At 36.8% G+C, this 27,987-nt stretch overlaps 1 protein-coding gene across 1 annotated transcript in view; it reads left to right on the top strand.

Annotated features, from left to right (window-relative positions):
• Positions 1 to 27,987, top strand: part of PTPN13 (protein tyrosine phosphatase non-receptor type 13) — a gene marked incomplete at both ends in the record, with an annotated part of 193,749 nt that overhangs the window by 63,281 nt on the left and 102,481 nt on the right. The window contains 3 exons of the mRNA XM_080697337.1: positions 7,710 to 8,276; positions 26,868 to 26,963; positions 27,810 to 27,903. Coding sequence (XP_080553463.1) covers positions 7,710 to 8,276; positions 26,868 to 26,963; positions 27,810 to 27,903 — 757 coding nt within the window. The remainder of the gene's footprint in view (positions 1 to 7,709; positions 8,277 to 26,867; positions 26,964 to 27,809; positions 27,904 to 27,987) is intronic.

Here is a 27,987-nt window from a genome sequence, read left to right as displayed (position 1 = left end):
CAGAATTAACATAAATACACCAATTATAGCCATTACTAAGAAAAGCAATTAATTAGTAGCTAATAGTCAATGGCATACACTAATTTTAAGAGTTTAAGATAAAAATAATTACTTCTTGAGGAATAACTATTCTTTAGGTCACCGGCATCACTTTTGAATGCTGCTAGTTAACTCTCAGTGGTCACTTGCAGAAAAGCCATCATGTTCTCTCACATTGGTAACAGAACATTGTTTTCAATGTGCTCCAGTCTGAAGTGTTTATGTAGTGATATACACAGTTTATTACACTCCTGTCCACTGTATTCACTAAAGAAAACATCAGGATGTGCGTGCAGTGAGATGCAGAATTAGACTAAAAGAAGTAAGCAAATTTCAGATAGTGCTTTACATCTAGCAACATCATTGTTCAACTAAATTTTTTCATCTGTGAATAAATGACCTTAAAAGGCATCTCTTTATATCTCACCTCTGAAATCTATTACAAAAGCTAAGGCCTAAACTTAGCAGTCTGTCTTATTCTGCTCTGTTACTTAATACCGCAATGCTGATAAAATGGCTGCGCTAAGCAGAAAGAAATCAAACATTTCCTGCCAAGCTTAAGGTGGAAACCTACACCATGATCAGATCAGCATGATAGTCCTTCAGAACTTGGGTGTACTGATAATATCGCATTTCTTTTTTTATGTACTTGAACACATTTGTGAGGACAGATGGCGAATCCAGGAGCCTCTTTTAATATTTAAATGTCATTTTGAAGTTAACTTCTAAAAGATGGGCCAAATATATTTGAGTCTGTGCGTGAACGGAAAGGTGAATAATGATATCTAATTAAGGGTAAAGTTAATCACAAAAGAGTTAAACCACAGTGTACTTTATAAAGAAGATTTTTCCCCCAATTTAGCTAAAACAAATACAGTGTGTTATATTATGAAGATTTTTTGTGTTTTAAAAATCTTCTGTTTGTAGCTCTATAATTTAGCAAGCTATGCATTCTCCATTTCAAATTTGGAGGCTTATAATTATATATATCCTATGTTGGCTATAAACTTTCTCTGAACTTAGAACCTCCCAAGGAATGGAAAATCCACTTAAATTATTTTGAACAATGTGATAACTTTTATTTTAAAAGTCTAAAATATTTATGAGAGATCTTCTCCTCTCTGGTTTCATTATTTCCTCTCAAAAGAATTTTTAACTCCTCTCCCCCAGTATATAATTATATGCTTATAAAAATAAAGCAGAAATAGAAAAGTGAGGCAAATTTAGAATTTATGCTGCTTTTGTTTAGAGAGCTCAAAATAGTTCATAAGGGCTAGTTCTTTCATCCTGTTATCTCTAAAAAGAAGGCATAGTAAATTTACATTTTGTAGATGAAGGAAATAAATAGAAACTGAGTGGCTTGCCTAAGCTCATGGACTGAATGAAAAGATGGAATTAAAAACCACATCTGTTGATAATAATCTTTCTGGTAGATTATGCTATATAAATTGGATTTGAAAGGTTTTTAAAAGTTGTGCAACCTCCGGGCGTGGTGGTGCACACTTGTAATCCCCACGATTGGGAGGCAGAGACAGGAGGATCGCGCTGGTCAAAGCCAGCCTTGCTGGCTTAAGAGACCCTGTTTCCAAATAAAAAATATAAAATAGGTCTGGGAGTGTAGCCCGGAGGTAGGGTTTCCAAGAACCCCAGTACCACCAAAAAAAAAAAAAGTTGTGCAACCAATTCATTCTATTAGCATTATTATTATTATTAATTATTATTTGTAGTAGTAGTAGTAGTAGTAGTAGTAGTAGTAGTAGTAGTAGTAATACTGGGGTTGGAACCCAGGAACATTCTACCTTCAAGCTATACCCCAGCCCTTATTTTTAACTCTTTATTTTGAAACAGGGTCTCACTTGAGTTGGAAAGGGCATAAGCAGCTGACGCTGTCCTCGAACCATGATATTCCTGTCTCAGCCTCCCAAATGCTGGCATTACAAGGGTGAGCCACCACACCCGGCTTAGCATTATTTTTTATTAGGAACCCCAAGTATAACATAAATAGGACACAGTCTTTTTGTTATTGTTGCATTTGGGAACGGGGATAGGGGATGTTAGTGGAAATGATGACCAGATGTAAAATATAATGGATAACTTTTTAGATAAGCATCTTAATATACTCTGACATACTTTGTGTGTATAGTGGAAAGAGCAACTATACCATGCCAGGGAATGCTCCTTCTACCTGAAATAATTGGAGAGTAGCTTCAGTGGCATTGCTCTCAGCAAAAGCATTAGCTTAACTTCCTGTGATCAAAATGGACAGTGAACACAGCTATTAGATGTAATTAATTAATCATTTCATTACTGCTTATTGCCTATTAGGTAAAATAATTCTAATAAGCCAGACAAATGCTTAGAAAGATTTGAAAAGCAGTTGAATAAATTACATTTTATCTAGTTTCATATAATCTATCAACTAGCATTAATGCTAATAATAATCCATTATCTTCGCTGGTGTAGTGGACTTAAGCATCCAAGAAACGTGTGCCTGCACTTGCATGCTTCTCTTCACTTGTATGGCCAGGTTCTGTTTTCAACTCCTAGCTTAGTGAAATTTTTTCCCGAGTGCTGTAGCAACATAAAGCAAATATTATACTCTATTGTACCTTACATAGTCAAATTTGTGATGGTCAGAACTGAATTGTTATACTTACATTATATTATTATTATTTATTACTATATATCCTGCTTTACACCAGGAAATGTTTTGTAGAATTTTTTTTTTAATCAACCAGTGAAGAGTTATCAGGCAATTACACATCCAACTTAAGGTAGTGAGAGCATCAGTAAGATGACAAAATGCACTGACTCCTGCCAGATGGGAGTGATGGCTTATGAACGGAGCTTTTGTACCAGCTGTATCCATCTCTCTGCTAGGCACTCAGGTACCTTCGTAAAGACATTCTCCTTTTCTTCAAAAAGCAAACAGAAGTAACCCTTGGCTAGTGAATTCAGTAAATTCGGTAAAGAAACCACTTTGCTTTTTGTTTTTTACATCCACACTAAGTTTCTTCCTTTAATAAGCTTTTGCAATTCATAGCTCTTTCAATTCGACTTTATTCCATCTCTGGTGAGCCTGTCACTTTGAATCTTGTTTCACCCTCGTCCAGATTTTGCCCCGTCTTCTCAGAAGTGTCACTGCTCTTCTCAGCTTTCTTTCTAGCTTCTCTTTCATGTCACCATCCCTTTCTTGGTCCTATTAACCACTAGAAAAGTCCTTAATTATGACCCTAAATCATCTTTTAAAAGTAATTATCATGAGACTTTAAGTTAACTATTATAATGTGATTTTCAAACTTAAAGAACAAACTGAATGATAGTTAAATATGACATGTTTAGTACAAACAGAACAGAAAGTTATTGCCAAGTTTTAAATTATTTTCATTTTGTACTGCTTTTTGGAACTTAACATGATAACTTCTTGAACTTTTAGTAAACATGTATTGAAATATTTTCGAATTTGCCAGGCATGGTGGCACATGCTTGTAATCCCCGCACTTGGGAGGCGGAGACAGGAGGATCGCGCAGGTTCGAAGCCAGCCGCGCTGGCTTAAGAGACCCTGTTTCCACATAAAAAAGTATTAAAGAAATAGGTCTGGGAGTGTAGCCCATGGGAGTGTAGCCCGGAGGTAGAAGGGCTTCCAGGAACCCCAGTATCACCAAAAGAAAGAAAGGAAGAAAGAAAGAAAGAGAAAAAGAAATAGAAATATTTTCAAATTTAATTCATTTGCATTAAGGCAATAAATCCCAGCATCTATAAAATAATAGTTATCCAAGGGTCATCTAATTAGCATTGAGCTATAGGCCTTCTATGGCTAGTGAGAAGACATGGCTCTCTTAAGACACCATGACCCATTAATATATTGTCAGTAAATATTAATGTCCTAAAAGAGCATAGTGCATTTACCTACTATAAGAAAAGTGGAGCCAGGCAAGGTGGTGCATGCTTGTAATCCCAGCGTTTGAGAGGCTGAGACAGGAGGACCGTGGTTCGCAAACAACCTCAGTTACTTAGTGAGACCCTGTTTCAAAATAAAGAATAAAAAATAGGGCTGGGTGTAGCTTGGAGGTAGAATGCCCCTGGGTTCCAACCCTAGTACCGCTAAAAAAAAAAAAAAAAAAAAAAGAGAGAGAGAGAGAGAGAGAGAAAGAAATGTTACATTTGAAGTGTTCTGTTTACATTACAATGAAGTTAGGATAGACTTCTTTGAGGAAGTCATATTTTATTTATTTCTTTTTATTTTTTCTGGTGGTACTGAGGTTCCTGGAAACCCTTTTACCTCCGGGCTACACTCTCAGACCTATTATTTTTATTTGGAAACAGGGTCTCTTAAGTCAGCACGGCTGACTTCGAACCTGCGCGATTCTCCTGTCTCCGCCTCCCAAACAAAAGATTAAAAAGAAGATCTGGGTTTAGCTCAGAAGTAGAATACCCCTAGGTTAAATTCCTAGTACCATTCCCCAAATGCCCATTAGATTTGCCAATGTGGAGGTCATTAGTGATACATAATGTGGGTTACCAGGTTGTAGAGTAGTTGGAAGCTGACTAAAGTGGATAAAATCATCAATGGGAAGTAAGAAATTGGAGATAGCAGTAACTAAATAGAAATGTGGTAATGGGGGAGGAGTTTGATTTGATTTGGTTTATTTATGGGAGATATTGGATTATATTTGAATGAATGGAAATGACTCAATAAAAAGAATCATGAAGACAAATGTAGATAGCAGATAAGTTAACCAAAGAAGTAAAATCTTTGATAAAAAGTAAAAGGAGAAGAAAGCTTAGAATATGTATTGGGGATTGACCTTTAATTATTGGAATTTTTTTTTGGGGGGGTCTGGGGATGGAACCCAGGATCATTCGACCTCTGAGCTACACCCCTTGTCCTATTTTTTATTCTTTATTTTGAAACCGGGTCTCACTGAGTTGCAGAGGGCCTCACTAAGTAGCTGAGGCTGTCCACGAACCACGATCCCTAGGTGTCAGCCTCCCAAATGCTGGGATTACAAGCGTGCGCCACCACACCCGGCGGAAATATTTTTAACAAAGGAAAAGATCTGCAGAAACAGAGATGTTATATTTAATTAGTCATGGAAAGACAGGAAAACACTCCTATTTTGACAACTTCTGTTTTCTTGGGGGCATAGTAGAAAGAATAATTTTTTAATTATTATTATTATTTTTATTTTTTATAAGTGGAACATATGGAAAATGGTTTACATTTAGATTGTGCTTCGCACCCTCCCCCAATTTCCCTTCCCCCCTCCCAATAAAGAGTGTCCAGGTTAACCATGTTGTATTTATACTATTACACATAATCGTATGTAGCTCCTCCATTGAACAACCTCAGCTTTCTTCCTCTCCTATCCTTCCATTCAAGCTTTGCTGAGATTTCCCCTCCATCATCTGGAGCCCCTCTGGTATTACCACTACTCCCTAGCTTGAACATATTAGAGAAAACATATGTCCCTTCTCTTTCTGTGCTTGACTAATCTCACTTAACATAATGTTCTCCAGTTCCATCCATCTTCTTGCAAATGCTATTATTTTATTAGTAAGAATAATTTTTAAAAAAGAAAATAGAAAGTTAAGGTAGGAAATTTAAAGGATGAGGAAAAGTGAAACAGTCATGGTGAAAAGTGAATGAACTTACTATCAACACATGGTATTTATTGTCCAAAGAGACTGACCATGAGTTTATGGTGTTGCCAAAATACCCATTTGTTTGAATTTTTTCAAGTTTTCCTCACCTCTTCATAGACAAGACAGTAGAAGGCAGATAATTACTTCATCTTAAACTCCTTTAAATTTTAAGAAATACTCAACATACTAAACAATAATTCTCATTCTCACATGGGCAATGTTCTGACTTCCTCTTATTTTTTAATCTAATATATTCTGTTGATTTCCAGGAATATCTCTGTTTTCTAGTCAATAAAGTTTAAATTAATGAATTTCAAAATGTGGTTTGTTTAATAATATAATTTACCCCTAGAATAGTATAACACAGACAACATTTCTCAGTTTTCAAATTATCTTAGATTAGAAGCTAGAATTAGATTAGAATCTGTAACCATCTGTGTCTAGATGTGGCATGATCAACTTCTTGGTATTCTTTGACCATGTGCCCCAAATATGGATGTTATCCATATTTGCACTTAAGTAGATCCATATTTAGAGGAAGATAAGGTACAAGAAAAGACTGGATTTACTTTTTCTAAGATTTTTAAGGTAAAATTTCCTGGTCAGGGAATTAAAGCTTATCTCTGAAGAAGCAATTGACATCTTCAAATGAACTAATAAGCAAGTTATTGTTACTTGAAAGGTTTTTAGCTGTTTGGGGTATGTGCGTGTGCGTGCGTGCGTGCGTGCGTGCGTGCGTGCGTGCGTGCGTGTGTGTGTGTGTGTGTGTGTCTATCACTGGGGGTTGAACCCGGGGGCATTTTACCTTTGAGCTACACCCCCAGCCCTATTTTTTATTTTTATTTGGAAACAAGGTCTCACTAGGTTGATGAAAGTCTTACTACTTGCTAAGACTGTCTTCAAACCTTCGATCTTCCTGCCTCAGCCTCTCAAGTACTAGGATTAAAAACATGTGCCACCATGACTGACTTCACTGTTATTTTATATTGTGTAGCAGATCAAAGAGAAATAGCAGAACATAACAGAGAAAATCATTAGTGTTTATGTGGCATTAATAACTATAAAGTATTTTTCTGTATTTTTTCAATAGTGGGCAAATAGATTGTGTTGAATCTGGATTCACAAAATTAATATCTGAAAATTAATTCAGCACTTGGACTTATAATAAAAATTTGAACTTAAGAAACCTCAATGCTACAGTCTCATTCTTATCCAGACTACTGAAAAAAATTCATTGTTTTTCCTTTAAATATAACTATTTATTTACTATGTATTGGTGCTAGGGATTGAACCCAGGGTCATCCTACCTCTGAGCTACTCACTTCCAGACAGATTTTATTTTTTCTTTGAAAACAGGATATTGCCAAATTGCTAAGAGCCTCACTAAAGTGCTGAGGCTGGCTTCAAACCTGCAATCCTCCTGTTTCAGGCCCCTAAGTACTGGTATTACAGGCATACGCCACAACACCTGGCTCTAAATATAACTATTTAAAAGACTTGAATATAGCAAGGTTTTATATTCAAGTAATACATGTTTAAGTTATATCTTTAAAATGTAAAGGAACATACTATACTTTCTGTTATTACTTCAAATCCTTTCATGGTAGTTAATATTCTACCAAATCAGATACTGCTAGCAGCTTTTTATCAGTTTTAAAGTGAAAGAAGTCACATTTGATGATAAAACGATGCCACTCAAAAAAGTAAGCACAATATATTATTTATTTTACTGGCTCAGGATATAGCTCAGTGGTAGAGTGCTTGCCTAGCAAGCACAAGGCCCTGGGTTTGATCCCCAACACCACAAAAAAAAATGGGAGGGGAACCTTGCACCATGAAAAGTTGTGCAGATACATCTCCTTCCACCTCCACCACCATCATTATCATCATCATCATCCCATTTCATTTCTGATCTTTCCTTTACAGAATTTAGGAAATTGCCACCATTTTGTCAATAATGGGTTACATTCCAGTTTATTTTCTAAAAATTCTGTGCATACATGATAGATTCTTATCATTCCAGGAAGAAGCTCTACTTCTGATGTACTAGACACACACAAGGCTCCATTATCTCATCAGACCTTTCTTAACAAAGGGCTTAGTAAATCTATGGGATTTCTGTCCATCAGAGACACAAAAGATGAGGAAGATTATTTCAAGGACATTTCATCAGATAATAATTCTGGACATGAAGATTCTGAAAATACCTGCTCCCCTTACCAGTTCCAAACTAGTAGCCCCCACAAAAAAGCTATCCCTGGCATCGATGTGCTTCCCAAGAAGAAGGTATGGGCTTCATCCATGGACTTGCTTTGTACGGGGGACAGAGACTTCTCTTCTAGAGAGGCTGGAAGATACCAGCACTGTCACCCTGAGGCAGTCACAGGGCGGACATCAACAACTCCCAGAAAAAAAGAGGAAAGATATTCAGATGGAAGTATAGCCTTGGATATCTTTGACCCTCAGAAAATGGATCCAGTACACCACACTCGAGAATTGTCCACCTCCTCAGCAATATCAAGTGCTTTGGACCGAATTCGAGAGAGACAAAAGAAACTTCAGGTTCTAAGAGAAGCCATGAATGTAGAAGGTTAGTAATTTTGTGTGTGTCTAAGACAGAATTGAATTGAAATACTTAGAATTATATTTTGAAATAAAGAAGGGTAATTTAACGTTTTCACAGGCCTTATTTCTACTGCCAAGCTTTTGTACCAGGTTACATTGACTTTGTCTCTGTTGATTTCTGTTTGACTTCCATCAAGGCCCTGATTTAAAAAAAAAAAAAAAAGTATACTGCTTTCACAAAGTCATCCTTCTGAAACATGTCCAGTCTACTCACTTTACAGTCTCTTAATATTTTGGGTAATATATTTTTACTGTGGGGAGGGGAGGGAAGAAAGGAAGGAATGGAGGGAGGGAGAGAGAAACAGAGACAGACTGGGATTGAACCCAGGGAATTTCTGCCTCCAAGTTACACCCCCAGCCCTATTTTATTTTAAAATATGATCTTGCTAGGTTGCTGACAGTTTTGCTAAGTTTCTGAGGCTGGCTTCAAACCTATAATCCTCCCATCTCAGCCTCCCAAGTACTGAGACACATGCCTGGCTGTATTTTTAGACTGTCAGCTTCTTAGGGCAGGAAGTGTGTTTCATCCTTGGTGTACTTATCTCATAAGAACCTTCAGTAAATCACCAACCATAGAAATTAAGGGCAGTTTAGCAAAATCAGCAAGCAATTACAGGAGATAGGATGGCATCAGGACAGTGCAGTGCCTCTCAAATCACTAGCTAAAAAAAAAAATTAGAAGATTATAATTGGTTTAGTCTGAAATAAAGTTCTGAATCTATTTCTAAAATGATAGCATTTGGGTTTATAGATTTAGTTAGATGACTTAGATTTGAATTAATTATTCCATTTACTGTCTATAATATGTGGCCTTTACTTTAGCTATTGATTTCTCTATCTATAAAATGGGCCTGCCCAAAGTAAATTAATTAGGTAATGAATACAGAGTGATTAAGCAAAGTTTTAACTTTGTGTTTGTGTGGCCGGGGGAGGGGGGATAGGGATGGTACAGGGATGGAACCCAGGGTCCTTCTACATCCAGGCTGCACTCCCAGCCTTATTTTACTTTATTTATTTATTTTTTAAATAGAGCCTCACTAAGTTGCTGAGACTGGCCTCAAACTTGTGTTCCTCCTGTCTCAGCCTTAAATACTGGGATTACTGCCAATCCTGAACAGTTTTAAAGGTTAAAATTTTATAATTGCCTTTCCCTACTAGACAAACCCTGTCATACTCATCTTTAAGGCCATTGACCCAGTGTAACATTTTCAGTTTTTAGATTGTCTCTAAAATAGTCCGCTGAGTAGCTATGTGTGGTGGCATGGCGCACTCTTGTAATCCCAGTATGTGGGAGGCTGAGACAGGAGGATTGCGCATGTTCGAAGCCAGCCTCAGCTACTTAGTGAGGCTCTCAGCAACTTAGTGAGACCCTGTTTCCACATAAAATATAAAATAGGTCTGGGAGTGTAGCCCAGAGGTAGAAAGCCTCTGGGTTCCACCCCCAGAACCATAATAAATAAATAAATGAATAAATAAATAAATAAATAAATATAATCTGCTCAAGGTCTGTTGTTCTGTATGTAAGTTTTAGTAGAGCTAAACACACTCTCAAGAGTTGTACTTTAAAAGAAGTAAAAGAAGTTTTGCAATTTTTTTCAATTTAGGAATTGAAAATTAGTAAAATATTTGGAATTATGGAATAAATTTTTGAATAGTTAATTGAAATTGTGATTCTGTACATGAAGTACATTTTAAAGAATATTAGCCAGCTTTATGAAGTGGTGGTACATATTCATCTGAAAAGACTGAAAGTCTTTTTTTGTGTGTGTGGTACTGGGGATGGAACCCTTCTACCTCCAGGCTACACTCCCAGACCTATTTTATATTTTATTTGGAAACATGGTCTCTTAAGCCAGCGCGGCTGGCTTCAAACCTGCGCAATCCTCCTGTCTCCGCCTCCCAAGTGTGGAGATTATAAGCCTGCGCTACCAGGCCTGGCAAGACTGAAAGTCTTAAAGACAAGAAATGAAATTTAGAAATTTGTTTATTCGCTATTTAACTTTTGGAATTCCTATGGCAAAGGTTAGGCACTTTTTGTATTTAAAAAAAAAAAAAAAGGGTCAAGCCGGGCGTGGTGGCGCACGCTTGTAATCCCCGCGCTTGGGAGGCGGAGACAGGAGGATCGCGCAGGTTCGAAGCCAGCCGTGCTGGCGTAAGAGACCCTGTTTCAAAAATATAAAATAGGTCTGGGAGTGTAGCCCGGAGGAAGGAGGGCTTCCAGGAACCCCAGTACCACCAAAAAAAAAAAAAAAAAAAAAAAAGGGTCTTCATAGGGCATGATGACCAATGTTTGTAATCCCAACCAATATTTGGGAAGCTGAGACAGAATTACAGGCTCAAGGCCAGCCTCAGCTACTTAATGAGGCCCTCTGCAACTTAGTGAGACTTTGTTTCAAAATAAAGAATAAAAAATAGGGCTGGGAGTATAGCTCCAAGGTAGAATGTCCTTGGGTTCAATCCCTAGTACAGAAAAAAAAAAAAAAAAAAGCTTGGAGTGTAGCTTGGAGGTAGATAGATGACCCTGGGTTCAATTTCCAGTACCAAAAAAAAAAAGTCTTCCATTTCAGAAGTTATATATTTCATGCATACTTTAGTATTGCATATTTTAGCTAGCTTGTGAACAATAATTTTGCCTGGCCTTCCTATGAGCATTCCCTCATGAATACATTTGTATAAAAACATCTTGTCCATGGTGAAGAAGGATGACCCTCAATGATTCAATAGAGAAAACCATTAGAGCCTAAAACTATAAATGGTGAAAATGCTTACCAATCTAACATTTTGGTCGAGTAATATCTTTTTAATGTGAATATTAAAAATGAAATCATAATTTCCAATATTCTCATGTGTGATTTTGTTTCAAAATATTATTTTCCCTAATATTTTGATAAATTAATATTATGTATTGACAAAAATTGCTCTTTTTAAACTCTCAAACCTTAGTTTAAAAGTGACACAGGAAATAAACCAAACATTAATGTAACAGCTGGACACGGTGAAACATACATATAATTCCAACAGCTCCAGAAGGCTAACATAGGAAGATAACAAGTTCAAGGTTCACCTAAACAATTTAGCAAGAACCTGTCTCAATAAAGCATAAAAGGACTGGTGTAGCTCAGTGGTAGGAGTGCTTGCCTAGCATGTGTGAGAGGACCTAGGTTCGATCTCCAGTAAAAAAAAAACTATTAGTGGAAAGATACTTGCTCTGTTAAATTTTACTTTACTAGTCTGTCAAATATATTTTGTAGGGAAATGTGATTTTTATTTTGATTACCCATAACGAAATATATTAAATATCTTATGAAGCATAAGATCCTGTTGTTTTGTCAAATAATGTGTATGCACATGTGTCTAAGTGTTAAGGAAATAGATAAACCAACTTGTGTCCAAATACACATATATGCAAAGATGATGCATAATCTTATTGAGTCTTATTTGTACAAAAAATAACCAATGATACATTATTTCCAGATTTAAAAAGTTTAGATTTGTTACAGGTGATATAAGCAGAGGAATAATGTTCTTTTTAAAAATAAATATGATTTGGGTTGTTTGAAACATGTCAGTTTCTATCCTAAAATCTCCTTTGCTATTGAAGTTACCAAAAGCATTTGCACGTTCTCTCTCTCTCTTCCTCTCTCTCTCTCTCTCTCACACACACACAACTTACTCATGTTTTCCCAGAGGATATTTCAAAATTCAATTAAGCATATAAACAAAACTGGAAAATGTTAGTTTATTGTGAAAACTCTTACATCCCTTAAATAAACCTCCATTATTATATTTGCTAGTAGTAGTAAATTATGCTTGCTTTAGACTAAAAGCATTATTTGAAAGGAATGTTTGAGGTTTGGATTTCAAAAGCAGTGATACTTATTTAGTTAAGTAACTTGCCGGTTTTATGCTGTGTTTTTTCTAAAGTAATTTATATTAGCTCTGCAAACAAAAGTGAAGATTGTTAACATGGTTTTAACTAGTATTCAAAGAAGCAAAAAGAATAGAAAATAATACAAATCTCATTTATTTCACTTAATTCTCATAAAAAGTAGGTTTTACAGAGCACTTTTGTGTGTGGCAAATCATGCAGAACTGTGGATGTCAGTAATGTACACATTTTACGCATTTTTTCTAAATATTTGGATTTTGATACATTTAAAAAAATATTCTGTGTAACTTTTGTGACCTTTAAGTCTGGCAGCGGCTAATGCACTCAGTAAAGTTAGAGTTGGATGATGCCTTCGAGCACATGTTATCTAAATGGGTTCTTGAACTAGTGAAGACTGAACTCAGTGTACTCAAGACCACATAGATAGATGATGATAAAGTTTTCATCATTTGGAAAATTGTAAATTTCCATCATGGATTTTCAGAGTTCCCATCTAAAGATTTCCTACTACATGATCATTCATTTTTTAAAAACACATGTCCCAGCATTTTTTTTTGCACTAATATAACAATTAGAAGAAAAGCAATAACTGCATTTCATTTTGATCCTTTGAATGCCCAAGGAGAATCATTGAACAGTATGCAACACAATTGTCTCTTTCAATCCCAGAATGTATAGCCCTTTTCTTAACCCAGGGCCTTCCTCCTGAAGGATTGTTGACCTAAATCAGTTCCATAGAATCTCCATTAACCAACCACACAGGGAGACCAGACCTTAAAATCATGGAATTTGAAACTAGAAAGAATCTGGCTACCACTTATGCCAAACAGCTCATTTTGAGGGACTCAGAAAAGTGGACTAGTTTCCCAAAGGAGATACATAATTCATAATTTATACCAGGGTTGTATTTTGAATACAGGTTTCTTGAGCACTACTATAAAATTTCTCCACTCTGCCATCTGGTAGCAGGAGACCAGATATATTTCAGATATATTCTTGGGAAGATTTTTTTTTTTTACTGCATGGCAAGTTGAACACTCAACTAACCACCTCATAAGCCCCTTAAGTCTCTCCTTAATAAAATTATGTATTTTAATACAATAAAATAAGATAGCATTATGAAAGAAAAACTAAAAATGAGATATTTGGCTCTTTCTGCAGCAAAATAGTGTTTAGTTAAGCAGGAGCTCCACTATGTTCTGTATGCTATTGTGATGGAGTGTTTTGGTGGGGGTTCATTCTGGGAGGGTCTTTAAGGTGGTTAATCCTATGGCTAATGAGATAGTGAGCAAACTGTCAAAACACACTCATTGGCATTGAGTGCTCTTCTTTAGGAACAGAATGAGAAAGTCAGGATGAAAGATCTCAAGAAAGAAATTGTAGGCAAAATTTGAAAATTGTAAATCTAAGATTATGATAATTATGTTAACCTTTAAACTTTTCTATCTCTGCCTATATAGAATAGTAGGAAAGAAACAGGAAGAAAGATACCTTAAGTTTCTCTTGTGGAAACAAGTTTTAAAATGTGATATTACTTTCTCTTTTTCCTTTAATTTTTTGGCAGTGCTAGGGATCAAACCTATGACCTTACACATGCACGGCAGGTGCTCTATCACCGAGCCACATCTCCAGATCTGCTTTATTTTTTTTTTCCTTCTGTGATACTAGGAATTGAACCCAGGGGTGTTCTACCTACAAGCTACACCCTCATCCCTTATTTATTTATTTATTTATTTATTTATTTATTTATTTATTTATTATTTGGTGGTACTGGGGTTCCTGGAAGCCCTTCTACCTCCAGGCTACACTCCCAGACCTATTTTATATTTTTATTTGGAAACAAGGTCTCTTAAGCCAGAGAGGCTGGCTTGGAACCTGCGTGATCCTCCTGTCTCCGCCTCCCAAGTGCGGGGATTACAAGCCTGCGCCACCACGCCTGGCTATTTATTTATTTTTTGAAACAAGGTGTCACTGGGTTGCTGAGAGTCTTGCCAAGTTGCTGAGGCTGGCCTTGAACCTGCAGCTCTCCTTTCTTAGCCTACCAAGTGTTGGGATTATAAGCATGCATCACCATGCCCACCACTTTACTTTTAATTTCATTTCAGGATAGGACTGTTCTTTTCTGCTCTTTTCCATCCTTCCTTATTCCCAGCACTGCCTCTTTTGCCTCTTTGTGCTACATCTCAAGACCTGAGAAGTTGTCTGTTTTCCAATAGGAGTATCTGACAAATGTCTCTGTCTCTCTTGTGAAGTATTGCCACACATGCCCTACCCAGTGCTCTGTGGCTGGCAGTGGATTTCTCATTATGAGAGACTTAGTGGGAACCAGTACTGTGAGTGCAGTATGAATAGTACTCCCACACCCTGGGTGGGACCATGACTAGCACTCTGGCTTCCTCGAAACTGCCCTGCATTCTGCACCATACAGTACCATAAAGGAAATATGAAAAACAGATTAAGCTATTTTCTACAAAAGTGGTTGTGGTTAAATATTACTTATTTAATGAGCTGTTAGTCAGTATACTTCACCTCAGAATTAAATATTGTTTCCCTCTTTCAAGTGCAGTGACCCTGATCCTAACCTACTTCTGGGTCAGCCCTGTGAATACAGCTTCAAGTCTGTGTTGTGCAACTACAATATATGAACACTTAAGTATATGATTTTTATTGAGTCTCCTTTATATTTATCAGAAAATTACATTCTTATAGTTACATTCGTGTGTGTGTGTGTGTGTGTGTGTGTGTGTGCACACGTGTGTAATACTGGGGATTTAACCCAAAGGGATTCTGCCTCTGAGCCACACCTCCAGCCCTTTTTTATTTTTTGTATTGAAATAAAATTTCACTAAGTTGCTGAAGCTGGTCACAAACCTATAATCCTTCTGTCTCAACCTCCTAAATTCTGTTATTACAGGCATGTTCTACCATGCCGGCTTATAGTTACATTCTTATAATTGCATTACATTTAAGAAAAACAGGATGGATTAATAAATGCTATAGTTTCCATGAAGAGAGGGATTTTTCTGCACATTTCTTTCCTTTTTAAAATCTGAAACTCCTAAAGATAAACTATTCTAATTTTTTTTTGTCTTATTTCCCTTGAGTAGCAAAACAAACAAAAGAAAAACATGATTGGGTTGTTATTTGATTACTTCATGAACTAAAATAATTGTATTATTTAGTTTTTATTTTATTTGCACCAGTTCCACAGAACTATATACCGGGTGGGCAGTATATGTGATTATTAGTCAGGTGTCACATACATTTTAGGTATTAATGATTTATTTAAGACATGAATATATTTTATATATGTATATATTTGTGGGGGAAGTACTGATTGAACCCAGGAGTGTTCTATTACTGAGCTACACCCCAGCCCTTTTAATTTTGAGGCAGGAACAGGATCTTACTAAATTTTGTCGTGTGTACTTGAACTTGTGATCCTTCTGTCTCAGCCTCTCAAATACTGGGATTACAGGCATGCACCACCGTGTCTGAGTATATATTTTGTATATTTGTGTGCTTTTTTTTTTTTTTTGCAGTACTGGGAATGGAACCCAGGAGCATTTGACCTCTGAGAGATACCCCCAGCCCCACTTTTTATTCTTTATTTTGAACAGGGTCTCACTGAGTTGCAAAGGGCATCACTAAGTAGTAGCTGAGATTGTCCTTGAACCATCGTCCTTCCTGTCTCAGCCTTCCGAATGCTGAGATTACAAACATTACAACACCATGACTGGCTTATATTTTGTATATTTGAAGAACACACTATTAGAGACAAAATCAACAACCTGGTCAGAAAAATTAAGTATCTACTATTTTCAGGACTAGATTTTTTTTTTTTAATTTATTTATTTTGCAGTACTGGGGATGGAACCCAGGGGCACTCTACCTCCGAACTACACCCCAAGCCCGATTTTTTTCCTTTATTTTGAAACAGAGTCTCACTGAGTTGCAGAGGGTCTCACTGAGTAGATGAGGCTATCCGCGAACCACGAACCTCTTGTTCCAGCCTCCCAAATGCTGGGATTACAAGCATGCGCCTCCATTTTTTTTTTTTTTTTTTTTTTTTTAGGGTCTGGGGATGAAACCCAGGGGCATTCGACCTTCAAGCTATACCCCCTGCCCTATTTTTTATTCTTTATTTTGAAACAAGGTCTCACTGAGTTGCGGAAGGCTTCACTAAGTAGCTGAAACTGTCCACGAACCTCGATCCTCAGCTCTCAGCCTCCTAAATACTGGGATTACAAGCATGTGCCACCACACCTGGCCAGGACTAGGCTTTGAAAAGAGATTTATTTTAGACTAACACTGTCCCTTAGAACTTACTCAGTGGAGGAAATATTTTCTATTTGCAGTCCAACACAGCAGCCTCTAACCATATGTGACTAAAACAGTTGCAATGTGGATAGTGCAGCTGAGGAACTATTTTATTTTATTTAAATTTACATAAACAAATTGGCTATTGGCAACCATATTAGAGAATACAGATTTAGACCTTTCCTATATAAAGTTAGTCCATTATAAAAATAATAACATTCAACTGAATAAAGTCTGGATTTAGTAGCATTTGAGAAGTAATCAACAAATTGTTTTTTACTTTAAAAAAATAATACAGGCCAGGCATGGTAGCACACACCTATAATCCCAGTATTTGAGAGGCTGTGACAGGAGGATTGCATGTTCAAGGCCAGCCTTAGAAATTTAACAAGATCCTGTTTCAAAATTTAAAAAAAAAATGTAAAAAGGGCTAAGGGTGTATCTCAGATGTAGAATGCCCCTGCATTCAATTCCCAGTAAACTCCCCCCCAAAACAAAAATTCAAATGGAAGAAGTGACATTACATTTTCAAATGCTAAGGAAAGTTAAAGGTGAAACCAATGCAAACTTTTCAGTATCTGTGTTCATAGCAAGTAATATAGATTTCTGACCCAAAGAAATGATATCTTTATTGGAAAGTAGGGACCTAACTTAAATCTATTTAAATATCATGATTCACATAGATGCAGTTTGGCTTTGACATAGCCACTTTTGAGAAGCATGTCTTTTAAAATGTAAATGTATTGTAAATATATTTTAGTAGCAATGGATGTCAATACTTTTTTTTTTTTTTTTTTTTTTTTTTTTTGGTGGTAGGAGGGTGGAACCCAGAGGCTTTCTACCTCCAGACTATACTCCCAGACCTGTTTTATATTTTATTTGGAAACAGGGTCTCACTAAGTTGCTGAGAACCTCACTAAGTAGCTGAGACTGGCTTTGTACCTGTGTGATCCTCCTGTCTCAGCCTCCCAAGTGAGGAAATTGCAAGCGTGTGCCACCACACCTGGCTGTCAACACAATTTTTTAAGACCCAGCATTATAATCTCCAAAATATGAGCTGGGCGTGGTGGCGCATGCTTGTGATCCCAGTGCTTGGTAGAATGAGACAGGAGGATCGCACAGGGTTGAAGCCAGCCACAGTTACTTAGAAAGATTCTCAGCAACTTAGCGAGACCCTGTTTCCAAATAAAGTATAAAAATAGGTCTGGGAGTATAGCCTCGAGGTAGAAAAGCCCATGGGTTCCACTCTCAGTATCGGAAAAAAATAAAGTAAAATAAAAATAATCTCCAAAATACTTCCTCATTTTATCCCAGTCCCTTCTTTCTCTCTGACACAATTTGTTTCTCTATATAAACTTGAATGCACTTCTCTGTTGCCTAAGACTTAGTGTTCTATCACCTGAACAGGATCAAACCCTACCTCCTGAAGCCATCACACTAACACTACCTGTGTGTCTGTCTTATCTCACCCTTTAGCATTTGCCATAATTCTTTTTCTCTCCCCACTTTCCTTCTCTGCTTTCCTCATTTACTCTATCTTTGTTTCCTAACTCTTTGTATGTATGAACAGAGAAATAAAAATATGTACGTGCATATATATGAAAAAGAAATATCTATCCATCTTCCTTCCTACTCAACTAAAGTCCATTTTATTTTCCCATGCTATTATTCATGTAGCCGTACATCCTTAAGACTGGCAAAGCTTTCGGGTCTTGCCTGATTGAGGAAAATTCTCTCACCTTCCCAGTTTAGAATAATGGCCTGTGTTTTTTCATTGAAATTCTTTCTTTAAAGAGGTTGTTTCAGCCCGGTGTGGTGGCGCACACTTGTAATCCCCACACTTGGGAGACGGAGACAGGAGGATTGTGTGGTTCGAAGCCAGCCGCGCTGGCTTAAGAGACCATGTTTCCAAATAAAAAGGTATAAAAATAGGTCTGGGAGTGTATCCCGGAGGTAGAAGGGTTTCCAGGAACCCCAATACCACCAAAAAAATATAAACAAACAAACAAACAAACCAACAAACAAATAAATGGAATTTGTTTCTTCTCCTATAGACCTCAGAAATTTGGCATGGTCTAATTCATAGCTATATCGCTAGGATCTGCCACTGCACCTGAAGTATGATATGTATTCAATGTTTCTTAATATAATATGAATATTAAATAATATGAATTTAATATATTATTAAATAATATGAATATTAAAGTGGCTATTAAATAAACTTAACTTAGTGGTACTTTCTCATACTTTCTCAAATATGGGATATTTGAGAAAGTATATATTATTATAATTTCTATTATTATTACTGGGTCAGTTATATATCTCACAAAGAAAATATTCCATCTCTTCCTTTTCAGTTTTATCCAAGTAGGAGTAAATTGACCTACTCATCAATTAGAAGCTGAACCACCAATAGCAAATGTAATCAATTTCCTATTAAACTGTGGTCTTTGAGAGGTTTAGAAGGGACAGTGAAATTGGAACAGGATCCTGGAGATACAGCGGAGCTGGGGTTGTGTTGCGTGCTTGACAGCTTAGCACTTGGGAGACTGAGACTGGAGGATTGCAAGTTTGAGGACAGCTCTCAATAACTTAGCAAAACCTTGTTTCAAAATAGAAAGTAAAATAGTGCTGGGGGTATAGCTCAGTGGCAAAATACCCCTGGTTTCAGTTCCAAGTACAAAAAAAAATTTTTTTTTAAGAGCAGTACAGCTGGCCTCCACCCAGTTCATGGCCCAGGTATGTGGCTGTGTCACACAGAACTCCACAGAGAAATTTTGATGCTGTTCCTTTTTTTTTTTCTCTTTCCTACCTCTGCATAAATTTTACACATATAGAGTGATTTTCACTTTACAGAACATTTCTCCATTATACCCTTTCTCACTTGCATGTACTCATACTTGCATGAACTTCATTCCTCCTGGTTAAAAATTCTGTTCACCATATCTCATTCTGGGGATTATTTAAAACATACCCTTAGTGCCGGGTGTGGTGGCGCACGCTTGTAATCCCCGCGCTTTGGAGGCTGAGACAGGAGGATCACACAAGTTCGAAGCCAGCCTCAGCAACTTAGTGAGACCCTGTTTCCAAATAAAATATAAAATGGGTCTGGGAGTGTAGCCCGGAGGTAGAAAGCCTCTGGGTTCCAACCCCAGTACCACCACCAAAATAAATAAATAAATAAATACATAAATAAATAAAACATATCCTATTGATCACAGCATGATGTAATATAGAATATGGTGACTCTGGAGAACACATAAGAGGTGTAATCTCTCATCTTCAAAAGTTAATCCCCTAAAGAGGAAAAATAGAGAAGAGCACATACTATATGAGTCTATAAACCAGGTGTGGTGGTACAAACCTGTAATCCCAGTACTTAGGAGGCCCAGACAAGAGGATTGCAGGTTCACAGCCAGCCTCGGCAGCTTAGCAAGATTCTGTTTCAAATAATAAAACAGGAGTGAGAGTGTACCTCAAAGGTAGAATGTCCCTGGGTTCAATCCCCAGGAAAGAAAGAAAGAAAGAAAGAAAGAAAGAAAGAAAGAAAGAAAGAAAGAAAGAAAGGAAGAGGGAGGGAGGGAGGGAGGGAGGGGGGAAGGAAGGGGCTACCTATTTTTTTTTGTAGCACTGGACCTCCCAAGTACTGGATTATAGGTGTGTACCTGTAAAGGGGTGGGGGAGAGGGGGAGAGGAAAGGGAGAGGGAGAGGGAACATGCTTTGTTTGAAAATTGGCTATTTTTTTAAATTAAGACTTATATCCTTAAAAATGTGAAATTTCAAAAATGTTTTATAGTGCTGGGATGCAAACACTGTCATTTTAGTTCAGTTCTCTTGGAAAGCTGCATGCCATTAGAGTCATGTACCAACGGTAAAGAGATGTCATGCTAAAGTAGTTATTTAATTCCTTTTGTTGCAGTTGGCTGAGTCCCACTTCCTACCTATTACTTGTCTGAGCTTGAATAGGTGTCCCTTGTAATGGTGTTTTTAGATTACCATTTGTGCTGGCTCAGGTTCACTTGAATGTGCAGATTGTAGACTGAAATCGTTTTACGTAAGCCCAGAATATCATGTATATCTTTATAATTGAAGCCTGATGTCCTAAACATTTAGAGTATAGTATTCACAATTAGGCACCTGTGATCCCAGCTACTCTGGAGGCTGATGCAAAAGGATTGCAAGTTTAGGCCAGTCTTAACAACTCATGAGATCCTATCTCAAATATCAAAATCTTAAAAAGGGATGGGGATATAGGTAAGTGGTAGAGTGTTTTCCTGGCATGCACAAATAACTGGGTTTAATCTCCAACAAGACAAAAAAGTGTGTGTGTGTGTGTCCGCATGCCACAATTTTATATCTTAATTATGATGAAGCAGTACTAGAAATTGAAATATCTCTTCAGTTTTCAGAGTATATGTGTATGATTATAAAATCTCTATAAATAAACTTCTAGCCAGTTCTGAATTCTTTAAGCCATTCGTTTTTAGTCTTTATTTTTTGTTGTTGTTGTTGTTTTTCAAGTGACTATTCTACAGAATGCTTTTTGGGGGAAATATATTCATCTATTCACATGACAAATTTGGTGCTTCTTCTATGGTGACATTTGTCTGGGCTACTTTTATGCTTCTATTTACTCTTTTACACTCATTAATATTTCTAACATTACGCTTGTTTCCTAAAACTTTATTTTTTGTATCTGAAAATTAGGTACTCCTAAGAAGTCAATAAGAAGGAAATTGTCTAATGAAATAGGAAATAATCATGATGCTAAATGGACTCTAGTACATTGATTTGTACATTGTAAGCTTCATTTAGATATTTACTAAATAAGAAAAGAAATTTGTAAGCCAACAAATTACATATTGAGACTGACCTTGTAATGGTGAGAGCTCAAAATTTTTCCAGTACCATTCTAACATTGCAATGAAGAGTGCCACGTGTGCATTTCATATAATGTATAATTTCATATAATGTATAGTTAGATACTATCAATAGGTCCATTTCACCCTATTCAAAAATTTTAGAATTTAGAAAATTTCTAATATTCTATAAATTATAGAAGTATCTTTTTTAGTTTAAAATTATTTTGAGACTTCACCTAAAATAACAATCACTAGGTTTTGTTGATACTGGGAAATGGGTACATGAAGATTTATGATACTGTTTGTTTTTGTTTCTATTTAGAAACTTTCATAAAAAATCAGTTTTTAAAAAGTCACCCAGTTAATACCACATTCCTGGGATCTGTACCAAATCTAAAGTTCCAGGATTACATACTAAAATGTAAATATAAAAATGTGTTTCTGCTCCCTTGATCCTCCATAAAGAAAAGTTGTTAGTAATTTTAGGACATTTGATTAAAAATTAGGTATTGCATTTCTTCTGCAGACCAGCGAAGACGGAAAACATGTCTCTTAATCTGTTTAGAGGCAACTGAAAATTTTTATGTATGTAGGTCATCTTAGAGAGTCAAGAAATATTCCTGCTCAAATGATCAGCAAACATGAAATATGTTCTTCGTGTATACCCATGCATGATGCTATTAGTAAATGGCATATTATTTTATAATATTTCCTGGAAAAGTAAAATTTGTTATATAATTCCAAAATGGAAAGCCCATGCTTATATGGGCTAATCTTTTTCTAAAGCATGATGGAGTAGTAACTTTTGGCTTAGAACTTTAATCTGATTATAATCTTTTTGTAAGCATGACTAAGTAGTAAATATTGCCTGGGAATTTTAATCTAGTTATATCTGCCATGCTATTACATGAAAGAAATACAGCTAAGAACATTTTAAAAGAAAATACTCCAGCCAGGCATTGTGGCGCACACTTGTAATCCCCGTGCTCGGGAGGCTGAGACAGGAGGATCACACAGGTTTGAAGCCAGTCTTAGCTACTTAGTAAGGCTCTCAGCAACTTAGTGAGACCCTGTTTCAAAATAAAATGTAAAATAGGTCTGGGAGTATAGCCCGGAGGTAGAAAGCCCCTGGGTTCCACCCCCAGTACCACCAAAAAAAAAAAAAAAATTCTTACTGCTTCAATTAATAGAGATACCCCAATCATAGAAGAAAAAATGGCTTCCTACTACTAATAGGTAAATCTAGTTTGTGTTTCTAGAATGCCAAATCTCTATTAGTATAAAGTAGTAAAGCATCATAAGGTAGTAGCTCCACCCCCAACCCCAGGTATGACACTGATAACATTTACAGGCCAATTGTTTAGCAAGGGAATAGGATTTATTAAGTATTTGTTTTACAGGTAGAACAACTATAGAACAATTGTATAGTATCACCAAAGGATGAAAATTGATTTACGATCTTATGATCTTACATTCACTTTGCAGAAATAGCTAAACAGTAAATTCATTTATTGCTTAATATGGGGTGCAAAATTGTTATTGCAAAGCATAACAAGTCAAGTGACTGAAAAGGACTTAGTTTACTGAATAGGCCTACTGTGACTTCCTACTTTTCTTTATATAGTATATAGTATTAAAACCATGTTGCCTCTTTAAATTTTGGGTCCTCTCATTGGCCTTGTTGGTTTTACTGTCCTATAAATTGCAATTCTAGGTTTATAGTTTGGTTGTTCCCTTGGAAAAATCCCACAAAACATTAGCATGAGTGCTCTGTAACAGAACAAAAGTACTTTGGTCTCTCTAGAAAATAACAGTTCTTCCTAAATAACTATTTAACTTGTGTACAATGTTTATGCCATTAAGTATAAACTGGTATTAGATGAAACTATTGTTTTCAGTCCTCCACAATCCTTTCAAGTCACATTTCATATTATACTGGAAGATTTGATAAACCACCTATTTTACCAATGAGTATTATGTGTGGTAGAATGCTATCATTTAGAAAAAAGGTACTGGTAAATACTTTGATTTTCAATTCTAAAACTTTTTCCACTAATTATAGTATTACTTGATATTCCTGTTCACTAGACACAAAGCCGGGCAAGTGCCAGTCTGCTTTAGTGTGCCTGGATCTCCAGGTGAACAGTATCCTAGGAAAGACATGTAACTTCTTTGCATCAAGCCCGTGGCCAGTCCTTGTCCTTCTTTCTTCTATGTAAAGCTTTTGGATTCAGCATATCTACTCAACTCTCATGGTCCACCAGCCCTATCCTGGTTCCATAAGCTTAGTTCTATGAATCCATTTAAATATGCCACTTATTCATTGGTTTATTTTTCTTTTAATAACCTTAATGAACACCTTCTAGCACAAGGAATAATTCATTGTGTGAAGACCTGTCCTTTTGCATATACTGAAAAAGAATCCCTGGCCTGCCTTGGTTAAGTGATCCATACACCCCATGTCTCTCCTCAGTTACGGGTATTTCCCATGAATTACTTTCTCCAGTGCCAAGAAAAAAAACATAGAACAATTCTGATGAGCTCCACTAACATTTATGCATTCTACCCACCCTACATTCTTTTGGTCACATGAAAGATTTCAGGTGGTTTTTACTGACCCTTATCACATTCTTCAAAACATAATTTCTTCACTCTTTGCAAGCTTTGAGCAAAACATGATCTCGGGAAGTGATTCACTTTTTATTACCAGGCCATTTTCGGATGTGAATATCTGGGGATTTCCTCAGTACTTTTACCCATTCTGTAGTCAATTATTTTAAGAAGAAAAGGGTTTTCCTCCTTGCCAAACTAACCATCCCACGTGTGTGCTTTTTTCCATCTCCTTTTTCCTTCAGCACATTTTTCCATCAGTTTTTCCCACTCCCATCTGCAACTTTAAACTCCCCCACTGGACAAGCTTATTTTCCACTGCCTGAAATCATGCACAGACATTCCACTGTGCCAAAAAGACTCCCATAACTCTGTTTTTACCTTTCCCTTTCTAAACCATCGAACTTCTTTAACAAACAACTTTTCTCAACTTCTCACCATCTAGTTTTTTTTTTTTTTTTTTTTTTTTTTTTGTGGTACTAAGGATGGAACCCAGGGGCTTTTCTACCTCCGGGCTATACTCCCAGATCTATTTTATACTTTATTTGGAAATAGTGTCTCACTAAGTTACTGCAAGCCTCACTAAGTGGCTGAGGCTGGCTTTGAACCTGTGTCATCCTCCTGTCTCAGCCTCTTAAGTGCTGGGATTACAAGTGTGCGTCAGCAAGCCGAGCTAGACTTTCTTTGACTCTAATTTGATTTCTGAACTATTCGTTCTCTTGAAGGTCATCTGTGACCTTTGTGTAACAATTATGGTCATTTATTCGCTCAAAATATTTGTGCTTGGTGTGCACCGGGAATGTGGTAGATGTCAAAGGGCTTATAAATAACTTAGGGAAGGGAAGCAAAGAAGTAGAGAACTGGGAGGTATGGGAGGAGTTGCAAATCGTTGAGCATAGCGTGATAAAGTAAGAAAGGCATTGTCTAACTCAGCCTTTAGTTGGGCATAAAGGCTTTTAGAGAGAAGGTGAGACTTCTCAAAAGAAAAAGAGAAGGCATTCAGATGAAGAAGTGAAACAGTATTTCTAGCAGAGCAAATATCTTCCAAGAAAGAATCTGAAAGTTTATTTGCTTTTGGTTATCTGCAAACTCAGTAACACAACTTTGGAATTTGTTTGAAAAGTGGGTGATGATGAGGCTTTTACTTGAATATAGTTTTAAAAGTCATATTTAAATTTCTATGAATATGTAATTTTAAGGGGTAGTGGGGAAAAGTCTGTATTTTTGCCAGATTCTCACAAATGAATCTGTGACTTCAAAGAATGAAGAAGCACCACTATAAAGGTAGGTGGGGAGCAGGTTATGAAAGGCTTTTAATACCATGCTAAGGAATTTTTTAAACTCTCTCCTGAAGGACTCTGAGGGATTTTAAGAAATACAATGTCATGCTCAGATTTTCAGTTCTGGAAAGTTCATCCTCTGTAATGTGAATTCTCCTAGGAGAGAGGCTGCAGAAAGGGAACTTAGGAGACATGGAGCAATCGAGACATGAGATGATTAGTGCTCAATCTAAGGGCCTGTGGAGATGAAAAAAAAAGGGGTATGTCAGAAGTATTTCAAAGGTAGGAGCCAGGTGTCATGATACATTCTTATAATCCCAGTATTTGGGAGGCTGAGACAGGAGGATCACAGATTTGAGGCCATCTCAGCATCTTAAACCTGTTTCAAAATAAAAATAAGAAAGCCAGGCGTGGTGGCGCACGCTTGTAATCCCCGCGCTTGGGAGGTGGAGACAGGAGGATCAGGCAGGTTCAAAGCCAGCCATGCTCGCTTAAGAGAGACTAACTCCAAATAAAAAAGTATAAAATAGGTCTGCCCAGAGGTAGAAGGGTTTCCAGGAAGCCCAGTACCACCAAAATAAAAAAATAAAAAAAATAAATTTTAAAAGGACTGGGGTGTAGCCCAGAAGTAGAACACCTATGAGTTTAATCCCTGATACCACAATAAATAAATAAATGAATGAATAAATAAATAAATAAATAAATGTATTTAGGAGATAGGATTTAGCGTTTAGTCCATACTTGCCCCCAGGCCTTCCCCTCCTTATACTGGGCATTCACTTCAAACTCTACCCCCAGGGCCTGTTATTTCCTGCTGGTAGAACTAAATATCCTGTCTCTAATTGCAAATTTGTATACTTCTACATTTTAAATTCTCTGGCCTTGAGTCTTTGGCTTTTCAGACTCTTGTAGCACCTAACAGAATTATACATAGCATTCCTAAAACTGCCTGTTAATGATAATGCTTATATAGCCCAGACTCTGTAATGAGAGTTTTGCATATGACCTTTTGTTTAATTCCCACAACAAAACCTATTTGATATGCACTATTATTATACCTCTCCCCCGACACACACACACACACACACACACACACACACACACACACACACACACAGAAAAGTCTCTAGGAGATTAAATTGTTTTCCTGAGATACAAACCCAGGCAGCCCGGCTCCACAGTCTGTGCTCTTACTCAATTTGTCAAACCATCTCAAAATTAGAACCTTAATGTTTGAATACAGGACGGCAATTGTTTTTTGTTTGTTTTAGTTTTTTGTTTTCACATAAATGTGGACAGAACCCAGGATCTACCTCCGAGCTACACCACTAGCCCCATTTTTTATTCTTTATTTTGAAACAGGGTCTCACTGAGCTGCAAAGGGCCTCACTAAGTAGCTGAGGCTGTCTGCAAACCAAGATCCTCCTGTCTCAGCCTCCCAAATGCTGGGATTACAAGTGTGTGCCACCACGCCCGGCTGGTAAATTGAATTGCAATATATAACATATTCTAGTCCAGCAAGATAAAACATTTTGTATTTGTGTGGAACAGCTCACAAACTTGCTTTCTAATGTTTTTCTTTTAATCCATTTAGAACCAGTTCGAAGATTCAAAACACACCACAGTGATATCTTTAGTACTTCCAGTGAAAGTCCATCTATAATTTCCTCTGAATCAGATTTCAGACAAGGTAAGAGGCATCTGAAACAAGTGAAATGTTGCTCTTAAGAAACCACAATTATTTCTGTTTGCAGATAGCTTCAGCTACTTACCGAGACCCTTTGGAACTCAGTGAGACTCTGTTTCAAAAATAAAGAGATTAAAAAATAGGGCTGGGGGTGTAGCTCAGAAGTGTAATGCCTCTAGGTTCCATCCCCAGTACTGGGGGAAAAAAAAAAAAAGAGGAAGAAGAAGCCAGGTGTGGTAGCAGGCTTGTAATCTCAGTATATGAGAGGCTGAGAAAGAAGAATTGCAGGTTTGAGGCCAGTCTCAGCTACTGAGTGAGGCACTCTGCAACTTAGTGAGACCCTGTTTCAAAAAATAAGGAATAAAAACTAGGGCTGGGGTTGTAGCTTGGAGATAAAATGTACCTGGGTTCAACCCCCAGCACCGCAAGAAAAGAAAGAAAGAAAGAAAGAAAGAAAGAAAGAAAGAAAGAAAGAAAGAAAGAAAGAAAGAAAGAAAGAAAAGAAAGCAAGCACAGTAATTATTATTCTTTTTCAGGAATGCTGAAATAAAAGCTGTCAAGATTTAAAAATTATAAAATGCTTTCATTTACTCACTTTAATAGTACTAGAGGAACTTGATAGAAGTTTCATCAAAAAACAATATATTCATTTTCATCATACAAGCAGAAAGTCACTGTCTTTAAAAATGACACGACATGTCAAAAGAGTTTAATAACAGCATTAATTTGGCTATATGAATATGATTTATACAAAGTATCATGTATGTGTTTAAAATGCTCGAGTTTTAGGTAAGTTTGCTTCGATATTTTTACCACCTATGCTATTATTCCCTTTTCACTCACACTTAGTGAGAAGAAGTGAAGCTTCCAAAAGGTTTGAGTCCAGCGGTGGTCTCCCAGGAGTAGACGAAACTCCACATCAAGGCCAGTCACAGAGACCAAGGTACATCTGATGAGAGGGAATCGTGATCCATATCCAGTGACCGGTGTTTTTCTTTGTTATTGCTTTGTTTTGATTTTCTTTCTT

Source organism: Muscardinus avellanarius, assembly GCF_963383645.1.
Source record: "Muscardinus avellanarius genome assembly, chromosome: 6".
NCBI lineage: Eukaryota > Metazoa > Chordata > Mammalia > Rodentia > Gliridae > Muscardinus > Muscardinus avellanarius.
The sequence above is the reverse complement of the archived record's forward strand: the minus strand, read 5'-3'. Positions and strand labels throughout refer to the sequence as shown.